The sequence below is a fragment of the Salmo salar genome, chromosome 01 (assembly GCF_965601325.2).
Source record: "Salmo salar chromosome 01, fSalSal1, whole genome shotgun sequence".
NCBI lineage: Eukaryota > Metazoa > Chordata > Actinopteri > Salmoniformes > Salmonidae > Salmo > Salmo salar.
Genome location: NC_138291.1, coordinates 90,296,687 through 90,312,201, shown reverse-complemented (window position 1 = coordinate 90,312,201; position 15,515 = coordinate 90,296,687). Strand labels below are relative to the sequence as shown.

General features: G+C 42.4%; 1 protein-coding gene across 4 annotated transcripts in view; it reads right to left on the bottom strand.

Annotated features, from left to right (window-relative positions):
* Positions 1-1,183: 1,183 nt before the first annotated feature.
* LOC106609556 (serine/threonine-protein phosphatase CPPED1) overlaps positions 1,184-15,515 on the bottom strand; it is a 34,310-nt gene continuing 19,978 nt past the window's right edge. Inside the window, exon 5 of one of the 4 annotated variants that reach the window (XM_014208487.3) lies at positions 1,184-2,378. In XM_014208487.3, coding sequence (XP_014063962.1) covers positions 2,152-2,378 — 227 coding nt within the window. In that variant the 3' untranslated portion in view covers positions 1,184-2,151. Of the gene's footprint in view, positions 2,379-7,910; positions 9,067-13,213; positions 14,760-15,515 lie in introns of those variants that run through there. The other 3 variants (XM_014208505.3, XM_082978135.1, XM_045724067.2) reach the window with 3 other exon arrangements.

Here is a 15,515-nt window from a genome sequence, read left to right as displayed (position 1 = left end):
CATTCTGAATTGATGAATCTTTCCTTTAACAGAAGTCATACTGCAATATCCGCTAATCAAAGTCACTAAAATACATACACAATTACAACTGTACCAATATTCAGTGTTGCGAGCCTGGCTTCTAGTAATTTACTACCTTTGCGGAAAGTTCGAAACCCAGGTGAGATACGTTTTTTTCCTTTGAAATGTAGAATTATATTTATTGTAGTGTTGCGAAGGGAAGTGCAGCCAAAACCTTGTAAATGAAGATTGCATATATTTAATGAGGAGCTTCTTTGAGTCTCTCTTGCAGACCTAGTGGGGTCCCCACTTCTCAGAATGGTGCTCATTTAATAAAGTTTATATCAAAGCTGAATCAATGTCTTACAAGATCCCTTAATGATTAATTAGTATTCTACATAGGCCTAACATACCGAATATGATAGCACAGTATAACATTACTGTTAGACCAAAAACACCACGTAATTTCTTATGTAGGCTACACTTACATGTACAACTTTTTATATGAATTATTATAATCATCCACTCTGTCACATATACGTTATTTGAATAGAGCATTGAGGACCAGCAGTGAACAGTTTTATCCTTAAGAAAAAAGCTTGAAGAAAGGGCCTGAACCCATGGTTACAGTACCCCGAAGATTCAGTCAACTGCCTAGCAGCGATGACAGCTGTTTGACAAAATCATAAGGCTCTTCGACTTTTTGTTTTTACAATGTATGATCAAATTAAAATGTTGTATATACCTATCTTTTTTTCCGTAAACGTATGTGGATGTGTGTGAAACTGATAAGCAAACACGTGCGATTTTGTCATATGCGAAAACATGCCTAATGAATTTTGTCTTAAAATCTTTGATAGGCTGATGTGGGATTTGTTACAGGAAATAATCACTGCCGCCTTGTCAGGTTAGCATAGGGCTAAATGTGCTAGATTATGTGATGGGAACATGTAGCGTTGTACCACGTGCAACTATGTTGACAATTTTAATTGGCTAACGCGCATTTTAAGACGCAGAAAAACTTGGGACACAGACCGGCCTGATCAATAGACACACAGTACAAGACCTCTATTGGGAGGGGATGGGTAGGTGCACTGAGGAGAGGAAGGTGCAAAAAAGTTTGTGTAGCTGTTATGGACAGATGATCAACAATTCAGCAACATCACTTACATAATCATTGCAATAGTTTAAATCAATGTTTATTCATTAAAAAACAACAACAGAACATGACATTTAATTGGAGTACGAGTAAAGAAACTAAACTAATGGAATCATCCTGACCATACCCCAACTTAGGTACTAAATCAATTCACAAATCTAATATAACAAATTCTCAATGAGGTCAAGAAGATATCAAATGCATAGTAGGGAACATCACATTCACAGACGGGATATTGCTGTAAACTGAAGTTGTTTATCCCACTACAGTGTTTTCAGTGCAGAGGTCATCATGTTGTTGTTGGCCCACCCATCACCACCATCAGGCCTGTTCAACGAGGACAACTGCTGTTGCCATGACAATTTGTTGCGTCAAGGATTGGGTGAGTGGGGTTGAAAATATTCATACAGGGCAACAGGGGGTCGTTTCAGGGCTATAGAGTCATACTAGTACCCGTTGTCAGTAAAGTCATTCAGTGCTGCTACAACTAGACAAACATTATTCCCCCCCCCAAGCGATTTCACAAGCTTGATATAAAAAAAGACATGACTAACACAGGACATGATCATTGGATTAGTTTGCACAATGAGTGTTACAGACAGTGTCTTTGTAGACCTTAGAGATAGTCATAAGTAGGATATTCTTGACAAGAGTAACTTATGACAACAGTAGAACAGTTTTTTTCTCTCTCTGGAGTAAGGTAAATCCAGCACATTCTGCGACTGATGACCTTGTACAATACAATGGGTTGGTGCTTATTCACAGTAGGCTACAGGTCTTAAGATGATTGACAGACTTCCTCTCCACTGTCTGGTGTTCTGGTCTTGAGCCTGTATTCAGAGTCAGAGTAGCAGTACTGATGTAGGATCAGTTTTGCCTTTTAAATCATAAGGAATAAAGAGGGACCTAGATCAGCACTTCTCTCCTCTGAGATGCTTTATGAATCGGGCCCTGATATTCTGTTCCTGTGTGTCCCCTCTTCTCTGATTGGCTCAGGCCTGCAGTAGATTCCTGAGGTCCTCGTCCATGCCCCGCCCACTGAGCTGCTCCAGGCTGTGGTAGCGATGGATGACCTGGTCGGCGGTCACTACCACCACCCTGACCCCGTGGGTGTCCTCTCCCAGCTGGCAGCCTATAGCGGAGCTCACCACCATGTCAAGGCCATTGTGGAGCCCCCCCGCATTACGGTGGTAGTGGCCGGAGAACACCGCCTTCACTCCTGCACAACACAGAGCAAGAGAGACAGTGAGGCTTACAACAACACAATACAAGAGATAGAAAGAGGAGTAAGAAGAGGGTTATCAAAGCTTTTTGACTCACCAGACCCATTATGCCCAGCCACAATATTGGGGTCTCGTCCCAAAAAACAGCAACCCCAGAAAGTGACGGTATCGATTAATAATCGATTAACCTTAGGTGACCATATGGTGTCAGTATCTGTTGGAGAAAGCCGGTTCTGTTTTCTACACAGCTCCAATCTGCATCCTGTCTACATGCATATACAGAGCTAAATGTAACATAGGCAAACTGTCCCTGATCTGCTCTGCATACAACAGCAATATATTCATATGAGCTCAATATAATTGCATAATGACATCATTGCCATATCTGTCAGATCGACTGAAAACAAATGCCTGAGGGAGGGGGAGGAGAAAAAAATGAGAGGGAGAGAGATGGGAATGAGAGAGAGTGCAAGCTGAGAGAAACTTAACTCATTTTTTGAATAGTTTGTAAAAATGTAGAAACTTTTCAGGGGCTTTTACTTTTCAATTTATTTTCCATCACAATCGTTGTCGTCATTATTGAATTGATTTCTATCGCTTCCCCTGAAGCGATGTTTCTGCAGGGCTCGGTTTCTACTGAGAAATAGAAGGCACTGAACTGATTTCACACTCACACTGGTTGGCCAAGCAAGCCCAGTCTAAATGAGAAGTGCAAATTAGTAATTATCTTTTTGCGGATGTGTGTGCGTGTTCTACTGTCAGTTCACTCTAGGTTTTGGCAGACAGAGGAAGTAAGATGTTCCGTTTCTAACAGTAGCGGTGTAGTTAGACTTCTTCTACCCGATTGCTGCCATTCCTCAATACACAACACACGCCAAGGATATAATTAAAACGGGCAAAAGCTGGCAACGAAGGAACTAAATTCCTGTCCACAGTACACATGAACACATTACTCATGTCCTGGAAATCCATCCAATCCTCAACACTAAAATAACATCCAGAAAACCCTGGAGTTGCTTTTCAAGAACCCTTTTTCGCCCCCTGATCAGCAACATTCAGATTCTACACACAATGGGTGCACCATTGATTAATGAATCTAACATAGATGGAAATTGATGATAAACATATTTTTGCAGGCTAAATTCATTTGCTATCAAAACCCTGAGGCTATGGTTCCATCGTTACTTAGTTATGCCAATGCACCCGTTTTCCGATGGCACCCCACGGCAATGTCATTTAGGACAGTAACTCGGCTAGGCGAACTGAACGAGTGTACTCCCAAGACCTTTGCTTGAAAAACGAGAAAATAACGTCAATAGTACTGTTGGTCTATTTTTGAGACGCCGTAGCCAATATACACTTCAACAAACGTCAGAATTATTCTAAGATAACTCAAGAAATCTGTCATTAATGTTGACGTTTTTGCCGAGGAGATCTTAGTCGCGCAATTTGACATAACTAAGGTCTTGGTGCATCGCAATGAAAAAATGTGCATGAAAACGAGTTGTCTCTCGTTGAACATATTTTTTTGAACAATCCCTACTGTTGACCAATCACTGACGAAGGGACGTAGACTTCTGTTATCGACTTCGGCTTGCCCCAAGAAACAAAATTGTGTGCCCGAACACCTGAAGAAATCCTCAACGAAGTCCAAAACAAACAAAAACTTCATAAAATGTCGCCATAATATATGCACGAACTCTTCCGACTGGGAAGCACGCTGACAACTTATAGGCAGCTCCCACTCAACAACCGACGGTCGGCCAACTATGGCGTGTGTATACACTGCAATCCTAACAGAACTACAATTAGACAAGCCAATGAAACCTAAACAGAGGGAAACGTTTGATCTTGATCCTAATAACTAGGATGAATCATACTGTAATTATATGGGGGAAACATTCTCAAAGTTAAACATTACTCATCAACATGTCAACCAGCACGCAAGTATTGTACCAGTGTTTTCAATTAGCGACGGCTGTCAGCTAGTCAGCTGGTTACAGACTCATTTTCAGGTGGATACATTTTACACTTCATACTAATTATTCTATTTTTTTTTTCATTTAAAAGTTTAAATTCGCTAGTCCGTCGAGCCCTCTCCCGCTAGAATAAACGACATGCATCTTCCACCGATCTATCGCAGCAGAGAGGAAGAAGCGAAGCGAGAGGTTTCACTCTCGCCAAAATCTGTCCAAAATAAGCTCTATTAGTTTCTATGGCTTATTTTAGACCTAAGCTTGTCGCCTGCCTTCCCGCCTTTGGGACGACTCCCATTGTTAGGGCGGATACATTTGCATCTTCTCATTATATACAGATCTCTGATTGCAGTGGAATTTCTTTTCGGAGGGAAAGCGCATAATGCTCGTAAATTTGCACCTCCATGTAACGTAAATAAAAACACAATTCCTAGGTTTCCTGTCGGGGCCAGACGGTGATACCAAAGTGAGTGACTCGTCTCATCAGTCAATAGGCAGGTTTCCATTGACTCAGGTTTTTTCAACAAAAGCAATGTGGTATTTTTATCTTTTTATTGCGACAGGTGTAATGGAAACGACAGACATAGAAGACATTTTCTAAAGAGCCACATCTTTATCCATTGATTTTTCTTTTGTCGAATGATTTATTGCTATAAATGAAGATTGCCGAATACTTTTGAAGGTACGCAGCCAGGCACGTGATGTAATCACGTTCCTCATTTAATTACATTTTTTTCCAACTATAATCATTGTTTCTTTGCAGGACAAGGACTTTCAAAAATTCCTGAATTGCTTCGCATTGCTTTCCTGGTTGGCTGGCAATTTCCATCATCCAAGTGGTGCAGCGGCCTAAAACACAGCATCTCAGTGCTTGAGGCGCCACTACAGACACCCAAGTTTGAATCCAGGCTGTATCTCAACTGGCCATGATTGGGAGTCCCATAGGGTGGTGCACAGTTGGCCGGTGTAGGCCGTCATTGTAAATTAGAATTTGTTCTTAGCTGACTTGCCTAGTTAAATTTAAAAAAAACATTAAAAAAAAATCTGATCTACATGAGTGCAAAGTTTTTTGGGGGTTGGTGTGACCTCAGTACATCCACCTTGTTTTAATCGACACGATAGTTAAATGGAAACGCACCCTAGCAGGAAATTGTCGCATCTGTTTTCTATGCAAACTTTCTAAATGTTGACAACAACAAAAACATCCCTGGACAAATTCATGGAAATACAGTGCATTCAGAAAGTATTCAGACCCCTTGACTTCTTCCACATTGTTACTTTACAGCCTTATTATAAAATTGATTAAATAGTCCCCCCCCCCCCCCCCCCCTCAATCTACACACAATAATCCATAATGACAAAGCAAAAACTGTTTTTTAGAAATGTTTGAAAATGTATAAAAAATATAAAACTGAAATATTATATTTACATAAGTATTCAGACCCTGTTCTCAGTACTTTGTTTAAGCACCTTTGGCAGCGATTACAGCCTTGAGTCTTCTTCAGGATGACGCTGCAAGCTTGGCACACCTGTATTTGGGGAGTTTCTCCTATTCTTCTCTGTGTATCCTCTCAAGCTCTGTCAGGTTGGATGGGGAGCGTTGGTGCACAACTATTTTCAGGTCTCTCCAGAGATGTTCAATCTGGGCTCTGGCTAGGCCACTCAAGTACATTCACTTTCCCCGAAGCCACTCCTGCGTTGTCTTGGCTGTGTGCTTAGGGTTGTTGTCCTGTTGGAAGGTCAACCTTCACCCCAATCTGAGGTCCTGAGTGCTCTGGAGCAGGTTTTCATCAAGGATTTCTCAGTACTTTGCTCCGTTCATCATTCCCTTGATCCTGACTAGTCTCAAAGTCCCTACCACTGAAAAACATCCCCACAGCATGATGCTGCCACCACCATGCTTCACCGTAGGGATGGTGCCAGGTTTCCTCCAGATGTAACGCTTGGCATTCAGGCCAAAGAGTTAAATCTTGTTTTCTTCAGACCAGAGAATCTTGTTTCTCATGGTCTGAGAGTCTTTAGGTGCCTTTTGGCAAAATCCAAGCAGGCTGTCATGTGCCTTTTACTGAGGTGTGGCTTCCTTCTGGCCACTCTACTATAAAGGCCTGATTGGTGGAGTGCTGCAGAGATGGTTGTCCTTCTGGAAGGTTTTCCCATCTCCACAGAGGAACTCTGGAGCTCTGTCAGAGTGACCATCAGGTTCTTGATCACCTCCCTAACCAAGGCTCTTCGCCCCTGGTTGCTCAGTTTGGCCAGGCAGCCAGCTCTAGGAAGAGTCTTGGTGGTTCCACATTTCTTCCATTTAAGAATGATGGAGGCCACTGTGTTGTTGGGGACCTTCAATGCTGCAGAAATGTTTTGGTACCTTTCCCCAGATCTGTGCCTTGACATAATCCTGTCTTGGAGCTCGACGGACAATTCCTTCGACCTCATGGCTTGGTTGTTGCTATGACATGCACTGTCAACTGTGGGACCTTATATAGACAGGTTTGTGCCTTTCCAAATCATGTTTGATGTCATTATGGGGTATTGTGTGTAGATTGATGAGAGGGGGGGGGGGGGGACTATTTAATCAATTTTAGAATAAGGCTAACGTAACACAATGTGGAAAAAGTCAAGGGGTCGGAATACTTTCCGGTGTGTGTGTGTGTGTGTGAGAGAGAGAGAGAAAATGATGGAGTGACTGTGTAGGACCCTGTGAGTGTACATAGAGACAGTGCAAAAATAAGAATAACATACAAGGGTCAACTTAGTCCGTGTAGCCATTTAGTTAGCTATTTAACAGTCTTATGGCATGGGGAAATGAAGCTGTTCAGGAGCCTGTTGGTGTCAGACTTGATGAACCGCTTGCCGTGTGGAAGCAGAGAGAACAGCTTGGGCGGTTTTGAGTCTAATGATTTTCCGGGCCTTCCTTTCACACCGCCTGATAGAGGTCCTGGATGGCAGGGAGCTCGGTCCCAGTCATTCGAGGAAGATGGTGAATCATCACTGCAGGAACAGTAGGTAGTAGAGAGCCTCATTCTGTCTCAAATATGATAATTAGGGCCCTCACGGAATCCAGGCATTAAAACATAATTCAACAATATAAAAAACATTTGACCTTAGCAGGGAATCAACTAAATGTATTGAATTAATTCAATTTGCAGAAGTTTATCATAAGAAATGAACAGAATGCATCAGTGATTTGTATTTGCTGTGTGTGTGTGTGTGTGCAGTGCGGGAGTCTACCACTTTGTGTAGCCATTAGCGATGATGCTAATGAAAAGTCTTCTGGTAGATGGAAAGCTTTCCCAAAAACCTTTTCAATGAAATGTTAACTACGAAGTAGCCTATACTTATCTGGCAGAATGATATCATGATTGTTTTAATCAATCCAGCGGGTATTTGTTTTGCAAACTCTACCATCAAGTGTGCAAAAAAAAAACACTTGCTAGATGCACACTTGAATTGAAGCGTAACTACATTTTCCCAGACCTCAGTGGTCTCCTGATGTGGTTTAAGCATTGTTGTGGACTTAGAACATCCATTTGTTTTTGTTTTTCTATAATAAAAAAAAGTGTGACATTGAGAGCGAAAAACAGAAACCCAGAAAAACAAAACCTTGTATTTATTTTAAGATGTGGGCTATTTACTTAATTTTAATATAATACATAATTTGAAGAACAAACATTGTGGCAGTTCATATCTTGCAGTAAAACTGTAAGACTTTAACCTCAAGAGAAGCCAGGTTAAAATGTTAAAGGTTTAATGTTCTCTTAATAGTCCTACTCATATAGGCCTACACCTACACGATATCCAAAACATCTAATACACTAAATTCATTGGCTGGCTACTCTATGTACTAGTACAAAATACTGACTGTATTTCTCAACCTTTCTGCCAACCCTTAAAAGATTAAGAAAATACAAACCACAACAACTATGACGTAAACATCAGAGGAAAAAAACAGAATTATCAGGAGGAAAAATAAGATGAAGTGAACCAACAAGACGAAAGAAAAATTACTTTTTACACCAGTAGGTTTCCTCTGAGGACCATCACAGTAGAGCTCCACCGAGCGAGAGAGAACTAGGAAGGAGAAAGGCAGTGCAGTAAGCTACTAATTACAGCAGGCAACCAGCCAGCCCAATCTGAATTAGCCATACATCTCTCTTTCTCCCGCTCCCATTTTGATGTCCTACCTCTTTGTTGTTAGGGAGCCGAAGGAGCTCTATCCAGTGCATGTCTATCTGCAGGGGGCACAGGAGGACAGGAACTGTGCCTAACCTGCCTAATGCTTGAAGGGTGAGGAGGGTGTCATAATCTGTGGGTTCGGCTATCAAACCTTACACAACCATCCTATCATTTTTGATAACACGAGTTGAGAACTCTAAGTACCCCAGAATGAACACCCCAGAAGTAAAAGCTATTAATGTTATGATGAAATCATCCTAAATTAATTTGAATACATCAGTTTTACAGTCATGTAAAAAGCTCATGAAGCCAAATGAGTGTTTTATAAATCAAACATAAATAACATAAAACAAGCCACGTCACTTAGCACTTTTGTTCTTCACCAATTGAGCTAAAACCATCTGTCAATGTTGAGGAGTAGTCAGCCTACTCTGCTCCTCTTGATAGCGTGGTGAAGCGTCAGGATTAATTGGTGGTGATCACTTAACAGCCAGTGTTACTGGCTCATTCATATCTCCAGCTAGAGTCAGGCCTGCTGGGAATCCAAATGGAAAAATGAGATGAGAAACATCTACACACTCTGTCTGCACTCACAAGTGGTATCAGTCACTAGCTCTAACGTCCTAACGTAGTCTGTTTCCCTCAGGAGTTCTTCCTGACCACGCCATTAAAAGGATTGGCTAAATAAGTGATCCAACCTGTTCAGACCTGCTCCAGAGCGCTCAGGACCTCAGACTAGGGTGAAGGTTCTCTCTCTAGACTCTCCCTTAGCCTCCCACTCTCACACTGTTCACTCCCAACAGAGCTGTCATTGACACATCTGTAAGACTGCGGTGTGCGTGTGAATGTGTGTGCATTCGTACCCTTTGTGTGTGCGGTAGAGGGCGGGTGTCAGAGTATTGGACTAGAAATAATTCATCATGAAAGCGTGACTAGCTGTAGATAATTAGCATGACGGAGGGTAATAGAAAATTTAAGTAGCTAGCATGTGGATTTTCATCTATGGCCTGGGCCTGAAAAAAAAACACCACTCTCATCATATCTCTCTCTTATTGTGTCCCAACTGGCACCCTATTCCCTATACAGAGCACTACTTTTGACCATTTCATGATGAAATGTAGTGCTGTATATAGGGAATAGGGTGCTATTTGGAACGTAGCCTCTATCTCAGGATCCCGTTCCAATGTCCTCACCCTACACATACTGCTACGGTAACTACTACTGTGCTGTGTGTTACTGTGGTGTGGGGATAGATCAGAGGTGCACAGCTTCAGTCCTGCTGTTTTACGGTCTTTTATCCTGAGACTGAATCCTAGATGATTGCTGATTTCTACTCTCTATATCGCTTGTTCTGTTATGTCTTCATTTCTAGTCCTTTTTTAAAATGGTGTGTTATTGTGTTGCTAGGTATTGCTGCACTGTTGGAGCTAGAAACACAAGCCTTTTGCTGCACCTGCAATTGCATCTGCAAAACTGTGTATGCAACCAATAAACTTTGATTTCATATCAGTAACATCCACGAAATGGTGAAAAAAACTATAGATTTCCACCTGCCTGGGAAACCAGATATGAACGTTCTCCACTCTCAGTAACATCAATAGACCAGGGAAATTTGAAAAACCAGTTAATATATCTGAAGGGGTACTATATCGATCATGAATACTAAATCATCAGATATGAATGGAAAAACACGATTCATCTTGGTCATAGTAGTATTCGCATTGTCAATTCACATGCTTGACTATACAAAAGAAACATCGATACAACTAAAACCTTACATCATATTATACATAGTTAAAGGGATATTGCAAGCAACGCTACCATACCTGTAGACTTCGTCATTGCGCTAAGGCTAGTTTGCATTGGCTTGTGAAACTACCGCTAACTTCCTACATACTGCACGCAGAGACATAAAAATGGTATCCATGAGTTCATCAGACTGTGGAAGTAGAAGGGCCTACATGCCAGAATCTGGCATTATCCCTTTAAATGTCCCCCATTCTGAGAGCACGAGGAACAACAACGCTCATGCATCTATAAATGCCCTTTCAATAGAAATGAGTCCAAAACAACACTGTAGAGACAACCATCTTCCCTAGGTCCGTAAACACACAGAAACCTCCTTCACCGGGTCAGTCAATTACTAATACTCTTAGTAAAATTATTTATATTCAACTCGCAATCTGTGGATTCTATTCAATTAGATAGTTTGAAATTGTACGTTAAACATCACAGCATAGTTGAAAGATATGTGTTGCGTAGAAACCCGAAGTGGGTGGCCAGCAGAGATAGATGGGAAAGGCTGAGGGAAGCTGAGGGTTGGGATGTGGAATTGGAGACGAGTGGAGTTGCTGTGCGGTAGATAGAATGTTGGTCAAAGATAAAAGTTTTTTAAAAAACTAGTAAAAATAAAACATAATAAAAAGTACATTTGAATGACACTCAGGGGCAGTGTTTTTACAACTAATGCTGGTTGGCCTGAGGCTGTTGCCGTGCAGGAGTTTGTACACATGCATATACACACACTCTCATTCAAATAAATACATACAAAAACACACACATACATGTAATAGTGCCAGTAATAGTGCTGTTATGATTTTAGTTGTCCTTGATGTCCTTTGTTGATTTATTTTTTTTTTTTTACATTGTTTGTTGTTTTCTTGTCTTTTCCTTTTTTCTCTTCAGTTCATTCTCTTGGTTGTTGGTGCATTGGGGGGTTCTTGGGGGTGGGGAATGGAATTCATTGTATTTATTTATTTTTCTTCTTGGGGGGGACTGTGGGAGACGTCTCGAATGGTTGAGGGACAGCTATTGGGGAACTGTGGGGGGGATCTTGGAGGGTTCAGGTTCACGTTTTTTGGCCTGGTGGCAGATCTACCAACGTGCCCTTGAGCAGGGCATTGACCCTGGATACTTCTGTGTGTTGCTCTGAATGGGAGTCTGTTGGATGACTGGTATGGTGTAGTTGTTTACATTTACATTTAAGTCATTTAGCAGACGCTCTTATCCAGAGCGACTTACAAGTCGTTAGTTGTTGAGCGGCTTCACTGCAAGTATATTGTATGTTTCGGATATTCAATAAAAAAAGATTTAAAAAATGTACACATTCCCCAGAGGACATTCAACACCTTCACTTTGGTTCCCATCCCCTGAGCTCTGACACCTTGGTGCTACACTACACATTACATTATCACCAACCTTTATCTCTGTTCCCACAGCTTTACACCTCCTCACTCCTCTCAGGCTTAAAACAAGGGGGTTAAAGTCTTATCTTCTAATCAAATTCCTGGTGATGATAAAAGAGCTCTGCACACCTGGACTGTACAATATTTGCAATCTAACATTCTTCAACAAACAACTTGACAGAGCTTGATCATAGCTAGACAGTCATTTTCAAGTTAAGTAAAAACTGTAATTAGGCCACTCAGGAACATTCAATGTCTTCTTGATAAGCAACTCCGGTGTAAATTTGACCTTGTTTTAGGTTATTGTCCAACTAAAAGGTGAATTTGTCCCCCAGTGTCTGCTGGGGAGCAGACTGAACCAGGTTTTTCTCTAGGATTTTGCCTGTGCTTAGCTTCATTTAGTTTATTTTGTATCCTGAAAAACTCCCCAGTCCATTCAGATGACAAGCATACCCATAACATGATGCAGCCACCACTATGCTTGAAAATATGAAGAGTGGTACTGAGTAATGTGTTGTATTGGATTTGCCCCCAACATTACACTTTGTATTAGTTGGCTAATTGCTTTGCCACATTTTTCACAGTATTAATTTAGTGCCTTGTTTCAAACATGACGCATGTTTTGGAATATTTGTATTCTGTAAAGGCTTCCTTTTCACTTAGTCAATTAGGTTAGTATTGTGGAGTAACTACAATGTTGTTGATCCATCCTCCGTTTTCTCGTATCACTGTTTGACTGAGGCACCTTACAGATAATTGTATGTGTGGGGTACAGAGATGAGGTATTGTGGCAGCCCAGTGGAGTCAGAGGTGAAACTCACAAAATAAGACAGCCGGAGAACATTTTGCGGCACTCAAACAAAAGTTGATCTTTAATAAAGGTTTGGAGGAACAGGGAGACATACAACTAAAGGCCTCTCGGGTAATGGATGGGTCACTGTGTGGCGGCTCCTCGGACCGCCTGTGTTAATGAACAAGAGAGAGCAATGAGTCCGGGGTTTCAATATTTGCTCTCAACTTGCGCCAGGTGGCATGCTGCCCGGAATGGGTCCTCTTCTCCAGTTCTTCTGAGGTCTAGGCGTACCCACTTCCTGTCTGCCGACGCGCCCGAGTGACTGCACCTCTACTTATACCCATTTGGAGTAATGAGGGACAGGTGGGACCATTTCCAGGTGCCAATTGGTTGCAGCACCTGAACTGGATAGTATTGGTGTCAAATCACCAGCCCCAGTTGGTGCCTATAGAGCTGTCCATGGTGCTGACTCACCTTGGAAACTATCTAGCCCTCTGGAGCTGACCGAGGTCCTGCTCCTGGCTTTGTAGCTCCCTGCTGGCCCCCGGGTTGCCACGGTAGTCTTTCAAAAATCATGTTAAACACTATTATTGCACACAGTGTGAGTCCATGCAACGTCTTACTTGACTTGCTAAGCACATTTTTACTCCTGAACTTATTTAGGCTTGCCATAACAAAAGGGGTTGAATACTTGACTCAAGACATTTCAGCTTTTCATTTTTAATTAATTTGTAAACATTAAAAAATACAATTACACTGACATTATGGTGCATTTTGTGTAGACCCGTCACAAAAAAAATCTAAATTTGTGGAACAAGTCAAGGGGTGTGAATACTTTAAATAGAACAAAACAAGTAAAACACTAAACAATAGCTGAGAGACCGTAAACAGTATCTGACCCTGATGATTAGGAATGATAGCAGAAGAAGTGCTGAGATATATATATATATATATGAGAGAGAGCGCATGAGAGAGAGCGTGCGAGAATGCTGATCATAGCTTGCCGGACAGACAAGCGTCTCAGAATAGATGAGCTCCCGCTGCAGAAAATATGTACAGTAGACAATATGGTAGCCTTGTATATTACAGTAGAGCAGACAATGGTAGCCTTGTACATTACAGTAGACAAATCAAATTTTATTTGTCACATACACATGGTTAGCAGATGTTAATGCGAGTGTAGAGAAATGTTTGTGCTTCTAGTTCTGACCATGCAGTAATATCTAACAAGTAATCTAACCTAACAATTTCACATCAACTACCTTATACACACACACACAAGTGTAAAGGAATGAATAAGAATATGTACATAAAAATATATGAATGAGCGATGGCCGAACAGCATAGGCAAGATGCAGTAGATGGTAGAGTACAGTATATACATATGAGATGAGTAATGTAGGGTATGTAAACATTATATAAAGTGGCATTATTTAAAGTGGCTAGTGATACATTTATTACATACATTTTTCATTATTAAAGTGGCTAGAGATGAGTCAGTATGTTGGCAGCAGCCACTCAATGTTAGCGATGGCTGTTTAACAGTCTGATGGCCTTGAGATCGAAGCCGTTTTTCAGTCTCTCGGTTCCAGATTTGATGCACCTGTACTGACCTCGCCTTCTGGATGATAGCGGGGTGAACAGGCAGTGGCTCGGGTGGTTGCTGTCCTTGATGATCTTTTTGGCCTTCCTGTGGCATCGGGTGGTGTAGGTGTCCTGGAGGGTAGGTAGTTTGCACCCAGTGATGCGTTGTGCAGACCTCACTACCCTCTGGAGAGCCTTACGGTTGTGGGCGGAGCAGTTGAAGTACCAGGCGGTGATACAGCACGACAGGATGCTCTCGATTGTTCATCTGTAGAAGTTTGAGAGTGGTTATTTTCCTGACACCACACTCCGAGGACCCTCACTTACTCCCTGTAGGCCGTCTCGTCGTTGTTGGTAATCAAGCCTACCACTGTAGTGTTGTCTGCAAACTTGATGATTGAGTTGGAGGCGTGCATTGCCACGCAGTCATGGGTGAACAGGGAGTACAGGAGAGGGCTGAGAACGCACCCTTGTGGGGCCCCAGTGGTGAGGATCAGCGGGGTGGAGATGTTACCTACCCTCACCACCTGGGGGCGGCCCATCAGGAAGTCCAGGACTCAGTTGCACAGGGCGCGGTCGAGACCCAGGGTCGATGAACAGCATTCTTACATAGGTATTCCTCTTGTCCAGATGGGTTAGGGCAGTGTGATTGCGTCGTCTGTGGACCTATTGGGGCGGTAAGCAAATTGGAGTTGGTCTAGAGTGTCAGGTAGGGTGGAGGTGATATGGTCCTTGACTAGTCTCTCAAAGCACTTCATGATGACAAAAGTGAGTGCTACGGAGCGAGTCATTTAGCTCAGTTACCTTCGCTTTCTTGGGAACAAGAACAATGGTGGCCCTCTTGAAGCATGTGGGAACAGCAGACTGGGATAAGGATTGATTGAATATGTCCGTAAAACACCAGCCAGCTGGTCTGCGCATGTTCTGAGGACGCGGCTGGGGATGCCGTCTGGGCCGGCAGCCTTGCGAGGGTTAACACGTTTAAATGTTTTACTCACGTTGGCTACAGTGAAGGAGAGCCCGCAGATTTTGGTAGCGGGCCGTGTCAGTGGCACTGTGTTGTCCTCAAAGCGAGCAAAGAAGTTTTGTTTGTCTGGGAGCAAGACATCGTGGTCCGCGACTGGGCTGGTTTTCCTTTTGTAGTCCGTGATTGACTGTAGACCCTGCCACATACCTCTCATGTCTGAGCCGTTGAATTGCGACTCTACTTTGTCTCTATACTGACGCTTAGCTTGTTTGATTGCCTTGCGGAGGGAATAGCTACACTGTTTGTATTCGGTCATGTTTCCGGTCACCTTGCCCTGATTAAAAGCAGTGGTTCGAGCTTTCAGTTTTGCGCGAATGCTGCCATCAATCCACGATTTCTGGTTGGGGAATGTTTTAAGACGCTGTGGGTACAACATCACCGATGCACTTGCTAAT